Source organism: Cryptomeria japonica, chromosome 10, assembly GCF_030272615.1.
Source record: "Cryptomeria japonica chromosome 10, Sugi_1.0, whole genome shotgun sequence".
In the NCBI taxonomy this organism is placed as follows: Eukaryota; Viridiplantae; Streptophyta; class Pinopsida; order Cupressales; family Cupressaceae; genus Cryptomeria; species Cryptomeria japonica.
The window spans coordinates 356,619,226-356,634,293 of record NC_081414.1 but is presented as its reverse complement, the minus strand read 5'-3'; the positions used below and the strand labels follow the sequence as shown (position 1 = coordinate 356,634,293).

Below are 15,068 nucleotides of genomic sequence, written 5' to 3'. Positions count from 1 at the left end.
GGAGCCTTGCATTGTTCGCTGTCAAAAAAATTTGGTGTCCATAAATTTCAATCAAAATTTGACTTTCGGGTCAGAATTTTTTTTTTTATGGGTAAAGGCAGAGCCAGTTTTGTATTAATTAGTTTTAAATACATAGGTTTGTCACTGAATTCCAAGACAATCAAAAAAGAAAGCCCCTGCACTTAGAGAGCACAGAGGTCCCTCCAAAATCTGAAAACCTTTAATCTTATGGTTTAGCCATTTTTCTAAACCATAGAAGGTTTAAAAGTCCAGAAAAAACAAACACACAATAAACATGTATGTCCGATTTTCAACAACCTAAGAACAGAGTTTTTGAACGCAAAATTGATATCTAATAAAAATATACATATATTATTGCATAACCAGTAATCAAAATGAGATATCCACAGAAAGCCTAGCTTGAGGAGGGAACGTCAGGTTGTTGAAGCTGCTTCCTTGGACGGCCTCGGCCTCTGCTTGCCGAAGAGCCCCGACCACGACCCTTGCTCCCACGACCACTGCTCGGGCCGCCTCTGCAACTCTGGTCAGGTTTTGGCTCAGCTTCTGCAACAATCAAAGGCAGGAATCCATTCAACCTTGCAAATTGGAACAAAATCTCCTCTTTCCCTTGAGCCTCTGGGTCTTCACCTAAGAAACGCCATTTGAGATAGCTGAGCCCTGCACTAGCGAACGCTCTGTGCCTATTCAATTCTTTGCCTTTCAAGTCTAGTAAGAATGGGTAATAGTTGATAAGTGCTCCGCGGGCATTAAAGAGGATTCAGTCGTTCGGTCTAGGCGCACCAGAGTCATGAAGGGCCTTGTTCAAAACTTCTTGAAGTTCTTGAAGAATTTCCACTGGGAAGAGTTCCCTGGTAAGATTCCAGACCATTTGCTTGGGTAGCTTCTGGTCCAACAAAGACGCCACGAATCTGGAAGAGATGCTGGTGTTATCTCTTGGGTATTCATCTCTGCTCAAATGAGCGCTACCCAGAATCAATTTGACGGCTAGAAGAACTGGAGGATCTAAATTGGTAAGGAGACGTTTTGAGTCTCAAATCCGTAATCTTCCTAAAAGAAACCTGACGAGTAGAAGCCCTAAGAGAAATGGGGGTGTCTGCACCGAAGCAAGATTCAGGCCTGGGATAAACACTCATAATGAAGCCGAACGGGGGCTCGGAAGACATGGTATCCGAGACCAAGGACATGCAAGAAGAAAAACCAGGGAAGAAACCAGAGAATGTCGAGAGAGAAAAGGAAGCGAGAGGAAGGCGAGCGCACAATTTGACAAGCAATAATGGGAATTAGAGAGCAATAAAAGCTCGCTCGAAGGTGGCAGAAATTAAATGCCCAAATCAGACCAAATCTACTCAAGTGCGGAGGGAAAGATTAACTTGCAGACAACTCATGAAAAGGACTAGACGATGGCGTTCACCAGCTGGAGCTGAGTGAGTCCCGGTTTTATGTTGTCGATTTGTCCTAGGCTAAGTCGGACCCACCTTGCGACCCAATGTTGGCTGAATGGTTTATTTGAAAAAGAAAGTGACCGTTGGGATTAACCGCCAAAAGGAGGGCGAATAAAGAATATTTAGATTTTATTTTTGCAGTCCGGCAGTCCGCTGGCAAGCAGCATCTCAAACATTTTCTGATCAAGTCTTAATGCCTTGCTCAATCTAAATTATCAGCTGGCTAAAAGCCCTGAGACCACCAGTGAACAAAGGTGCCTTGAGCTGCAATTTTTGATAAGGCATCCGCCTCTACATTTGCTTCTCTGTAAATATGTTTTGCCTCGAAGTGTTCAAGCATGTCCAGGTTTTCTAGTATTCTTTCCAATAGAGCTTGGAGCCTCCAATTGGGGGTTTGCTATGTTGTTGGTGTCTGGAGGGATTGGTTTTGCCATTTTCCCAATGATTGCTCATGTTTGATCTTTGATAACATAGCCTATTCCGGAGGGGCCAGGGTTGCCTTTGGAAGCCCCATCAAAATTTAGTTTCACCCAATCTGGCTTAGGGGGAGACCAGATTGCATCTTTCCTTTTATTGGTTTTATGGCAAGAAAGTGAGGGGATAATGATTCCTTGCCAATTTTGACTAATTTTCTTATCCCAGAATTTTGCTTTGCTCAATCTGTAGAGTGCTAATATTTTGACTATCACATGACTAAGCACCTACTTACAACCATTTCCCAGTTTCCTAGTTTCGAGTATGTAGTGTTCCATGGTAAGCTATTATGCACAATCAGCTGATTTTTAAGAAGGTATTTTAATTTTTTTTTATTGTTGGGATGAAGATATTACGAGTGAGTTTTAGGGACAAGAGATTATGTTAAAGTGATAGGTCATATTAGTTATAATTACAAAAAAATTTAAGTTCGTATTGATCTTTAGTCAATATTTTTCTGAATTTGATTGTGTATATTTTTATTACCAAATTTCCTATCAAACTCTTAAATATATTGATAAAAAAGTGATTTTACTGTAATGATGCTAAATTTCACATTTAATTGTATTATATATATTATATTTAAATTTAAATCTTGATATGGTAGTTGATTTAAATTTCATTGGAGATTTCAAATGTGTTTGGTGAAGGAACTATTTTAAATTTCATTTGAGACTTCAAGTTGGTTTTATGGGAAAGAGATAAGTGACAAGTCATGTGACTTAAATAGTGAAATTCCATAGTTCATATTGATTTTTGCACAATTACGTGTTTTGGGTAAACACTTTTTAAACTTCATTCAAGATTTTAAGTGAGTTTTATGAGGAAGTGGTTATGTTAAAGTGACAGGTCATATTAGTTAAAATCATGAAATTTCCATAATTCATGTTGATTTTTAGCAAATACACACACACAAATATATATAAAGTATATATGTATGTAGTATATATACACATATGTATATGAGTGTTCAAATTGATAATTAAGCAATCAAAAGGGATTATTATTTTTGTTTTGAAAATAAACATTATTTTTTTAAAGTTAAGATTTATATTTTTAAACTCTATAATATGATTGGATGGAAAAATTTGATGTTATAGAAGAAAATTTATAAGAATGATAGATTTAATAGGTTTTTTTAGATTTCTTTAGAATAACTATCTATTTTAACTCTTTTTTTCATTTTTTATTGATAATCTTGTAAATAAAGTGAATTTTCTCTATAATAAATAGAAGAAAAAGAAAAAAATGGGAGCTTTGACCATATTTGAAATTAAAAAACCAGAGAAAAGAAAAACTTCACTATATTAAGATACACAAAAATGATAATAACTAAGATCTCCAACCTAGTTAGCCTCTAAACTAAGTCTTTCTCTATGAATCATTCTCTTAGAGAACCACCATTTGTGACCTCATATAGTTTTAGTCAATGATGACTAAGTTTGTATTTGTATTTCAGCATTTGCTTTTCAAGTTATACCTTGATCTCTTTTAAAACATTTTATTGATTCGTTGGATGCTTATTTGATTCACCTAGCATGTCTTTTTCAAACTAGATTTATTTACTAAAATAATCCAAAGAAATGAGAAATTCTTCCATTTGATTGCACTATGCCTTAACCTACAAACCAATGTGGAATATTGAATTGCAACTTATATCTTTGATTTTACAAGAGCAAAATGGTTGTTCTTGTTCTGGATATTCAAAAAAATTATCAATAAAATTTTATCATATATGTACACATTCTACATACATTCTTCTATCTGAAATAATTATTAATTGTCACTTTTTAAACAAATTAGTATCAACTTAATAATTTTGTAACCATAACTTTAATTGAATCCTAACCCTAATTAAGTTGTAATATTATTTGATCCCTAGCCTAAATTACACACTATTATTAACCCTTACTTTTACCCTATTTTAAATCTAATAAAAATCCTTTCTGTAACTCCAATTATTTCAATTATAACTCTAATCTAAATTGACTAATCTCTTTGAATCCTAGCCATAATTTAACCCTAACCCTAAATCAAAAGTTTTACCTATATGACATGTTTTTTTCAAATCAAACTAGTACATATAAATGTAATAAATAAATGAAAGCTTAGTAAACAAATCATAAATTATTAAATAGTAGTAAAGAAAATTTAAATATTTACTTGTAGCAAAAGAGAGAACAATTTTTTTTATATTACATTGTATGAATATTCATTATATTATTTTTTCACTGATATTCATATGGGATAAGTCATCAATATACATTTACATTTCTTTATTATAACACCATATAATATAATGAGATTAGCCTTTCCGGAAAAATAAGGCGAGTTATGCAATTGTTGCTTCTTGGTGATATTAAATCTTTTCTTTTGCTAGTTGATTTCTTATAAATGGTTAATCAACCATTCTTTGCCCGCTAGAGACCTGCAAAGGTTTGCTGCATAGTGGTTAGCCAACAATATATATCATATAAACTCAAAGAGGGATGTGAATACCAAAGAGCCCGGTAGCATATAATTGATTAGGCAGATATGAATGACCAATCCAACAAATCATAACTAGCAGTTGGATCTCAGGAAGGTCCAATTTGTACTGCCGATAGCAATTAGATCTACTGTTGTTATCTCTTGGTCCTTTTTCTTGACCTGTGTATATTTTACAAATGATTCTTTGAGTCTGTCCCTTTTTTGGTGCTAAGAGTGATCACGGTGTTGGCTCCCATATTAGCTCTATCCATTTTATGATTTGTGGCAAGTTGTCTTATACCCTTTTAAGTTTTTTGTCATATATGATAAATAACAAAAAAAATGTAAATGTATATGGTATCATATGTATGAGACATATTCATACAGACCCTTATGTGAAAGAATAAGTCTTTGTTACTTCTACTTCAAAATATGTTTATATAATAAGAGAGATTCATATTTTTATGAAAGAATAAGTCTTTGTTACTTCTACTTCAATATATGTTTATATACATTTGAATAAGAGAGATTCGTATTTTTATTTGACTGATACAATGAAGTATTATTTTGATACCAAAAAATAACATGGAAAAAGAAGAAGAATATATATATTATGGATAGTGATCTTTAATATGTTTTCAAATTTCCTCATGAGACACAGCATTGATCTAGAAGCCAATTAAAACCTAATAATTTTATAAGCAGATTTCTGATTAAAGTAATCCATGTAATCAGTTTCAGTATTAAATTCAAGCTGCTAGTATTAATATAACTTCAATTTCTCAGACCTAAATTCAAATATCAAATATCTATGAGATGGAGATTTCCAAAGATAAGTTCTATTAAATAAAACTAAACTGCTTCCAAAAGAAAATTGGTCAGAGAAAATTGGTCATTTTACGCTGAAGACAGGCTTCAGATACAAGTTGAACTTTTAACTTTTAGTTCAATGACATGTAAATTGCCTTCACTTTCTATATTGATAGTCCCCAAGACTGCACAATATAATGATTGCATAATGATAGCATACACAATTTGCAAAAACTCCTCCTAAATGTATGATAGAAATATTATTACCAAAAAGGATGATTTCCCCAATTTAGTACATAATACATACAATGTTGTGCACTCTGCAAGTTTGAACAAACAAACCAAGAAATCAAGTTGCAGGGTGTCCCATAGTTATGATCAATCTTATGGTAACATCAAACATTACGCAAAATCCTTTCCAGTCATAACTATATTTTCCCTTAAGACTGCCAATTCAAAGTACAACAATCGATACACTTTGCAGCATATGGATAATTTAACGAAGTAGTCAGCAAACACAAAAAAATTTAAAATGAAGATTGGAATTTGGAATGTGACAAGCTAACCTCAACTTTTAACTCATTGAATCGGGCCATTGAAAGTTTCTCTATCCAGCCCAGAGCCTTATTGTCCAAGGATGTGCTGTAGGATGTCCAAGGACGTGCTTGCTGTAGGAAGGATTAGCTCACGAATCGCCATAGCTCATTTGACCGAACCGCCGGCGTCAAGAATGCAGTAGGATAATGCCCGCACTCTTTACATCCTTAATAGCCATTTTGTGCATATCATTCAAGCATAGCATTCCATGAAATCACTTTTTTTTTTGAGAGATTTTGATGCTGGCAAAGGTTGTGGAGTCTGACTTTACTGCCTGCGCATTCTTTTAAAAGTTTCTAAAGTCTTTTCAACAAAACCATTCTGTGCATAGTGGCAGTCCATGAGAGCAAAACGTTTTGTGGCACTTGGTTAAACAGTTCACATGGCTTATCTCTGTTTCCGCATTTTGCATACATGTCCACCAGGGCACTTGCAACTACAACATCCAAGAAAAAATATCGAACTCTAAAGCTCCCATTTTGGCACAGGATGGGAGCACAGTGACAAAATCTGAAGAACCTGGCCATACACCCACCAATTGCATTTGCTTACAATATTCAAGGCATTTCTAAAGAATCCGTTTTGTCCATACTCTGGAATCATCGCATTCCATGATACCGCATCTTTTTGAGACGTTTTATCGAACAGTTCAAGCACGCTTTTATATGCTTCCACATTTTGCATACATATCTACCAGGGCATTTGCAAGGATGGCATCTTGCGTTCATTTCTGCTAGGGCATTTGCAAGGATGGCATCTGATGAAAGTGAACATTGGATTATGTTTTTATGGATATCCATACCTAGCTCTAAAGCACCCATTTTTGCATAGGGTGGAAGGATGCTGGAAAAGTTGGGGTGACTGGTCTTACACCTGTCAATTTCATTTGTTTAAAAATGTCTAAGGCCTTTCGACATAGTCATTTTTTGTGTATCGTACAATCATTTCTCTTTCAGACATTTTGTCAAACAACCCACATTAAATTATGCTCTGGTGGATAGCAGAGATGGCGAAGTCTGACTTTGCACCTGTCAATTTTGAAGGCTTTCTCACCAAAACCATTTTGTGTACACCCTGCAATCATTGCAATCCAAGACACAACATTTCTTTGAGGCATTTCTTCAAAAAGATTTTAAGACTCCCCAAAAACACAGTTTTGTGCATATCCGGCAACCGTTGCAGTCCATGTGTTGAAAATTTTGTGAGGCACTTTGTCAAACAATTCAGGTGCCTGGGCACTTGCAACTACGATTGATTCAATCACGAATCTCAAGTGGATTGAACACAGAAACTTTGTAAGGAGACCATACCATGGGGTATGTTTAACCAATCCAGAACTATCTGTCTTGCAATGAAGTTGGGTTTTTTGAGGGCTATGCTTGTATGCTCCACCTACAGTGAGAAAATAAGCATAAAGCCAAACAATTGCAACAGCGAATATGACAGTAAAGCGCTCAAAAATAGGTTTCTTTACAGGCTTGATGTGTATCTCCCTAAAGAGAGTAAGAATGTAAACAGTAACCCAGCCAACATAAATGCTCATTTTCTAAATTTTAAAATCACATGTTAATAGTCTCATTCAAAATTCTAATGCTTTACCTGTGAAAAAAAAACCAATGCAATAAGTTGTGGAAGTCCTATCTCTATGCATTTGGCTACCCGCAAAATAACATTACAAAAGGAACAGAAAACTTAAATGACTTCATCATATGGAAGTTTGTTTATTTAAGTAAAATCATGTAATTGAACACTGGTTGTATTGAATTAGAGAGTTTAGCATTCATGCCCCTACTTTTACCAACGAAAGACTGAGGATGCAAAACTCAAAAACCGTAAAACCAGTAAAATTCATCACTTGAATAAGAAAATTCACAAATTCAATAGCCCAATTATTAATTGGCTTAAAAGTTTTCTAAATCTTCTACTAGTAAACCATTTCAATGAGATGCTCTCTCCATTCAAACTTAATTAATATCTCTCAAAGCAAAAGCATGCATTTAAGTCTTGCTCCACCCAGTTTCATTGCATGCAAATTATTTACCAATGGCTCTACTGCCTTAAAAATTTAAATTACGAACTTGAAAGGTGTGCACAACCTCCAACTTAGATTACTCTCCAAGTGACCAAATCAAATAGCAATAAGCCACACAAGCTCTCCTAGATTTGGGAGTTCCGCAACCATGTAACCCATCAATGATCCTGAATTAAGGATTATATGAATTAAGTGTCACTGAAACAAAATGACATTCTGCTCAAGTAGTATTCATTCAAGCTGAATATTATAAGCAAGTTGCCATTAATCCAAGCTAAATAGACATTTGTTTAAGCAAGTGGTGTCTAGGGAAATGATTCCTATATACATACCCCAGGGAAGCCAAGTTAATAGAGCCCAAGCCCCACAAGAGTTACTAGAGGAACGGCAGAAAGTGGACTTAAAAACCTGAGGAGAGCAATATCAACTCAATAATGTCAGGCCTTATAGACTGTAAAGTGATGAAACCCGAAACAATTTTGTAACCTATGGATCAGATAAGATGCAGAAATTAAACAGACCTAGCAACAATAGCCCAGAGACCACTGAATCCAACAATAATTTGCAAACAGGACGCAACAATGGGAGCTGCCTGCACTCCTCGCATCGAATGCAAAAATCTCTGCAAACAGATTAAGAAAACAAGGATTCCCGTGTTAGAGAAAAGTAATAAACCATACATGTTTCCAAATCAAGTTCGAAGAATACTCAAATGCACCAATTTCTTCACCCACATCGTGATCATTCAGGTTTTGGAATTTGCTGTAAAAAGTAAAAAAAATAGATATATATTCGTGAGACAAACATAAGTGCACACATGCACACACACAGAGTAAATTACATTTTCACTCTGTTTACAACTGTACACTGATTCTCATTGTCTGTATTTACAACTTTCTGTATTTACAACTGTGTGCTGCCCTTAACACTAGAGGCTTGTATCATTACACATTTCTTTTATTTTTTCCAAAAGTATACTGCTCTCTGAGGCAAAATCTAGCTGCTTTGCATTGATGATGGCAACCTTCAGCCATTCTTCATTATTGTATGTTTCATTTCTGCATGTTAGGTTCAAGAGGAACTGATTATACGATACGTTTTTTATGACATCTGCGATGCTTTGCTCAGCATCGTCATCAGATTGAAGCATGTATAATGTTTCTGCAGGCATGCCCATGAGTTCTGTTGCCCCTTCATCAAATGCAATTGCCCATATTGTATCTGTGTGATCCTGCAGGTTTGTCTAGAGGATGTATCTGTAGTTACATTCAAACAAGTTCATGTTACATTTTGAACAATACCAAGTTCCTTCTTCGGTCTCATCTGATCGTTTCTTACATGGTTTTCCATTTACTTGGGTGGTGGGACATGCTTGGTAGCAAAATGACTTAGATTTTATCTGTTGTATCGTTGCCTTTAGAATGCAATAGAACGGTTGCTCTGAATTTGATGCATGTGCCCGAATTTCACTAATCGTCATTCTTTGAGAGGCGGGAGCAGGTGCAGCAAGTTGATGGAAAATTCCTTGTTCAGTGTGAACATTTTGGTTGTACCAATCTTTTAGCTGGTCCAATTCCTCGATCAAAGGGTCTATAGTGAGGCTTGTATTAAATGTTGTACCTATTACCTTTCCATTGAATTCACATACACGGCCATTCTTGATAGCAAGAGTAGTTGTTTCTTGTAAATAATGCCTTCGCTCAAGTTCAGTACCTTCCTTTTCTGCCATTGCGCCCCATAGTGTAACATCGATGGTTGTTCGAGTCATGTCGACTAACTTAATGGTATGCCTAGGAACCTCTGTACCATCTCTTTTACGTATTGTTGAGATTGGATCAACACTAATGACAATTCCACTAACGTCAATGGTTGAGTTGTTATTTATGGTAGCCACTTGATCAAGAGCTATGAAGGCGTATCTGTGCTTGGGTATAGAAGAGTCATCATTGCAGGTAGTAACCTTTGAATCATCTACCAAGGTTATTTCTAGTCCACTGTTGAGTTTGTTGTAAATTTTATTGGCTGGCTTGATTGCTCCCCCAGATAATGTGTATGTCACTCCAACTTGAATGTTATCATAATGGGTTTTTGCAAGTTCATTGAAACACGTAACACGTGTTTCAGGACCTTCTTTGTCTACAATGTCAAAGCTAAAAACATCACCACTTTCTTTTGCTGTATTATAGTGATAGATGTCCTTCTTCACTAGGACACGACCCTTGATGGACCAGTTTGGTTGGTAGGGATTCAAATGTTTTATGGGAGTTATCGTTGTAGGTGCGCTACCCACGTTTTGAGGTGTCCTGACCCCAAACAATGATCTTTATCGCCCGGAACCCTGACATTTTGTGGATGTGCTTGGCTCAGTACTTGCATCACATAGAGGATGCGTAGTTTGTACTACAACATCTTCCTGTTTTACACAAAGGAAAATTGGTTCTCCAACTATAGCATGTGTTGTACATATAATCTCTAAGTTCAGAATAACAATCCACCTACACAATTAAACAATCGAAAACGAAATATTTTAAGCAATGCATTTTGTAAAATGTAACAGTTATATAAACTTTGTTGGAGAAACAGTAGGCTTATTGACTCACCGGGAGCCATGCGAATTTGGGAAGATATATTTTGTTAGCTGTAGAATAGAGCCAATTATGCGTCGTTTGGAATCTATGTCATTGTTATATTTTTTTGGCAAGGATGCCTTTTGTTTGTGAACTCCATTTGAAAGATCAACTCTATAGTGATTGCCATGCTCAGGTCCATCCCCAAAGTTAGATATAGCATATATTTGGAGACATGGAGCCACAAGGACGGACCCATCGTACATAAGCTGGATAGTGTTTCCAGTGAGTACATCCATGAGACAGAGGATTAGGATGTTGCCTGCAAAACCAAGAGCAAACTACTTCATTGCACTATATGATGGTTCAATAAAAGCTTGGATCCATTAATGTCAATGCACATAATATACAATGTGTATATATCAAGCCTTCAATAACAACATTATACATCACCGAGTAGAAGCAGCAACAATGTCATCAACTTTGATCCTTGAATCTTATTCAGGTTACTATGACTATGACTATGTCTTAGTTGCAAAATAAATAGAATGATATATTTATGCTTGTGCTTGTTTATACGGTAATGCTCCAATAGCCCATAATAGGGCAGCCCAGAGAGGGTTTAGATTGTAGGACAGATTTAAAGTTTTGTGGTAGCTTGAAAGGGCAACAGAGTCAACAACATCAATATAGCATAATACACAATCAGAAGCAGTTTAAGCATTGTACCAAAAACAAGCATCGAATGTTTCACTTGGAAGTAGCAATTTATATAAGTTGTTGTTCTAACATGATCTTTGACATCGTAGTTCATTAGTGCTCTTTAGTTTGCACTATGTGGAGCCTCCTCTTGCGCAAGGTGCAATCAAAATTCTGGGTTACAAAGTGTAGAAAACTACATCTAACAAGTGAAACATGGGCACCTGTTCATGGGTTTGCTTCTGCATTTACTGTTTACTGACAATAACCCTGTTGCATATTGTGTTTGATCTGTTTGTTCTGTTGTATCGCGAATAAAAGTTTATAATAGGAGATAGAACATGGCCATTGTGTTATTTGATTTTAGTTGGCTCAAATTTTTCCTATAGAATTTGGGGGCATTTTTAGAGTAGCTAATATTCCCTGCGTAAATTGGTATGTAACTCACCCCTGATTTTAGGAATGTGTTCTACATTGTGCTCATCCTATGTCACAATGAATAATGCATTGTGGGTTTCTGCATAAACAATACTTGATTGCAATTGGTTACCTCCCTTATCCTCTGTTAATTTGATATGAATATATGTTCAATTTATTGTTCTTGAAGATCATTGCAAATCCATAAACATAGTGAATGATCATATATCTCAATTGGGTTACAATTCAACCAAATGATCACATCCATAGAAAGAGTGTTGTACATACAAATTTTAATGATTAACTATTTAGCTTACACAACAGAGCTGAAACAAGGGCATTCAATAGGACTGAAAATTTTCCTCATAAACAATTGGAATGTGCAGCAAATATACAAATTTTATTTGTCACTATTTTTCAGACAGGGAGTAATCGGCTAGGAAATTGAATTTAGCAGGCATTTCCAGATTCAAGACATTTAGTTGTTGCTGTGCAAGATAAGAACATGTTCCATAGTAAAAAATAATGAGGGATGCAAAATCAATTTACAGGTACACCATAAGCATAAAATAGAATCCGCATTTTAAAATTAACTGCAAAATTCAACAGAACACAATCCATACCAAAAATATAATAAAGAACGCAACATCAACTTATAGACTCACCAAGGGATAACAATTAAACTTTAAACCATTACTGTCGAACAACAAGCATACACATATCAAGCAGAACACGTTCCATACCAAAAAATAATGAGGGATGCAAAATCAATTTACAAGTACACCATAAGCATAAAATAGAATCTGCATTTTAAAATTAACTGCAAAATTCAACAGAACACGATCCATACAAAAAATATAATAAAGAATGCAACATCAACTTACAGACTCACCAAGGGATAACAATTAAACTGTAAACCATTACTGTCAAACATCAAGCATACACATATCAAGTGGAAACTGAAACCAACCTGATCATTATTGATGGTTTGGGAAATGGCGAGTGTTATCTTGGATGTGATATCACTGTGTGTTAGTGTGTATACCTTGAGCTTCGAAACTTCAAATATTGGAGGCCCAATTAATCTGGACACCTGATAAACCAGAAAGAAAAACCCAAATTATATGAAGAAATATTAGCACATGAGATTCAGAGACAAAAGAGATTGATGATATAGCACATGAGATTCAGAGAAAAGATAAGATTAACAATATAAGTTTCCAATCCAACACAAAAAATCTTAATTTCTGAAGTTAAGAAAAGCACAGCGACGAGAGATTTTTACAAAATACACCAGGGTTCATATCGAATTGGTCAATGGAAGTTGCAGGCTTGGAAAACTTTAGAAATTTTTATGGTATGAATTGCAGCAACGTGGACCAAGCTTCTCTTCTTCTTTATGGACAAAAGCCCGGGGTACCCATTTCCTCTAATTGCTCTCAACTGAAATGAGACGAAGACGCTTATACTAATTCAGAAAATCCCACCAATTCCATCCTATCATATTTTCTTAGTCCCAACCAGGGGTGGAGAATAGATCTTCCCTCCCCTCTGGTCGGCTTCATTGCCGCCCTTTACACCCCCCCCCTGTTCGGCTCCCTTGCTCTTTCTCGAAGGATGTTGGATTGTTCTATCCAGCTACCTGACTGGTTAAATCAGCAGGAAGGAAGGCAAGCCTAGAGAACAAAAAGGTAGGAGGACGGACAAGATAAAAAGAAGTTAGATAATCGGAATTCGCCTACCATAGTTGTTAGATTGTTCGGAAGGGAGATATTAATTAGTTGCAGGCTTGGAAAACTTTAGAAATTTTTATGGTATGAATTGCAGCAACGTGGACCAAGCTTCTCTTCTTCTTTATGGGCAAAAGCCTGGGGTACCCATTTCCTCTAATTGCTCTCAACTGAAATGAGACGAACACGCTTATACTGATTCAGAAAATCCCACGATGGAAACTGCAACAAGTAGTGTGATAATTGATGGAATGGAGCCCCAGATGCTTGATGAAGAAGAATTTTTTCATTATCATCCTGCTTATGCAAGTACACAGATATGGACAGACATTGAAGATTTGTATAGAAGTGATCATGGTCAAGTGAAGTTGCAGCAGGCATCCAAAAATTTACATACTGAGAGAAAGAGAAGACAGAAATTGATCGAGTCCCTCTATAAATTGCGCTCTGTTGTTCCCAAAATCAGTAAGGTATGTGCCATGTATAAATCTACTTGTAGCTGTTGTGGATTTCTCCTTCCTTAAACACAGGACAATGAATAAGATATATTGAAGTTTTAGGAACAATAACGAGTCCCTCTATAAATTGTGCTCTGTTGTTCCCAAAATCAGTAAGGTATGTGCCATGTATAAATCTACTTGTAGCTGTTGTGGATTTCTCCTTCCTTAAACATAGGACAATGAATAGGATATATTGAATTTTTAGAAACAATAACGAGTTCCTCTATAAATTGCGCTCTGTTGTTCCCAAAATCAGTAAGGTATGTGCCATGTATAAATCTACTTGTAGCTGTTGTGGAGTTCTCCTTCCTTAAACACAGGACGATGAATAGGATATATTGAAGTTTTAGGAACAATAATGAGTCCTTCTATAAATTGCGCTCTGTTGTTCCCAAAATCAATAAGGTGTGTGCCATGTATAAATCTACATGTAGCTGTTGTGGATTTCTCCTTCCTTAAACACAGGACAATGAATAGGATATATTGAAGTTTTAGGAAGAAAAAATTATTGACTTGGAGAGTAAACTGAATTGTTGTTTTAATCCAACTGAATTGTTGTTTTAAAAATACTTTACAGATGGACAAACAGTCAATCATAGGCGACGCAGTCAGCTATTTAATGGAGTTGCAGAAGAAAGTAGCAGAGATTGAAAGTGAAATTAATGGGGCATTGTATCGTAAAATTACTGATACAAATACCATTGTCACTAAGATCAATCTGTTGGAAATACAGTCGCCTAAATCGGAGGAAACGACCTCGCAGGCACCCAACATATTGCAGGGTGGAAAAATCTTAGGGGAGTTTGCGTATTCTCTATTACAGAGTTTCAGTGAAGATACCACCAATTGTTAAAGCCTCTCACCGTTGCTTCAAGATCATTCAATGTACAGTGAATTCTTAAATCTGGATCATTCAGTCGTTTTTTTCTCAATTAATTGGTTTTGGTGGAAAAGGAACGGAGAAAGGGGAGATAACATTCAATTCTATTAAAAGATGGATAAAATTACGACCATAGAGACATCAGCAAATCGGTAGGATTGTTGAGAACCATCGTATGATAAAACACACTTTCAACAACTCCAACATAAAAAACCACTAATTAAAGTAAGCAGAAGAACAGGAGTACAAGTGTCTGTTTCAGACACGGGAGTATCAAAAAGATCTTCCTTTCCCAAGATTTGCAGAGATATGTTGCTCCTTTTGCTTTTTCTAATGATTTTGCCTTCAGTCATATGTGATCACCGATGGTCTGTCTACAACAATGCCTCAACTTACACAGAGGGGAGTACATACTCCACAAACTTGGATC

The 15,068-nt window shown here is 35.8% G+C and overlaps 1 protein-coding gene across 6 annotated transcripts in view; it reads right to left on the bottom strand.

Annotated features, from left to right (window-relative positions):
* The window catches only part of LOC131042804 (uncharacterized), a 107,022-nt gene that overhangs the window by 87,264 nt on the left and 4,690 nt on the right, over positions 1-15,068 (bottom strand). For 2 of the 6 annotated variants that reach the window (XR_009359211.1, XR_009105314.2), the window contains exons 2-4: positions 12,499-12,621; positions 10,446-10,734; positions 8,365-8,467 (exon numbers count right to left, since the gene is read on the bottom strand). Coding sequence is in view for 4 of the 6 variants with exons in the window: in XM_059213399.1 (XP_059069382.1) it covers positions 8,193-8,253; positions 8,367-8,467; positions 12,499-12,621 (285 nt within the window). In the remaining 2 variants the exon portion in view is untranslated. Of the gene's footprint in view, positions 1-4,203; positions 4,366-7,641; positions 8,254-8,364; positions 8,468-10,445; positions 10,735-12,498; positions 12,622-15,068 lie in introns of those variants that run through there. The other 4 variants (XM_059213399.1, XM_057976125.2, XM_057976126.2 and 1 more) reach the window with 4 other exon arrangements.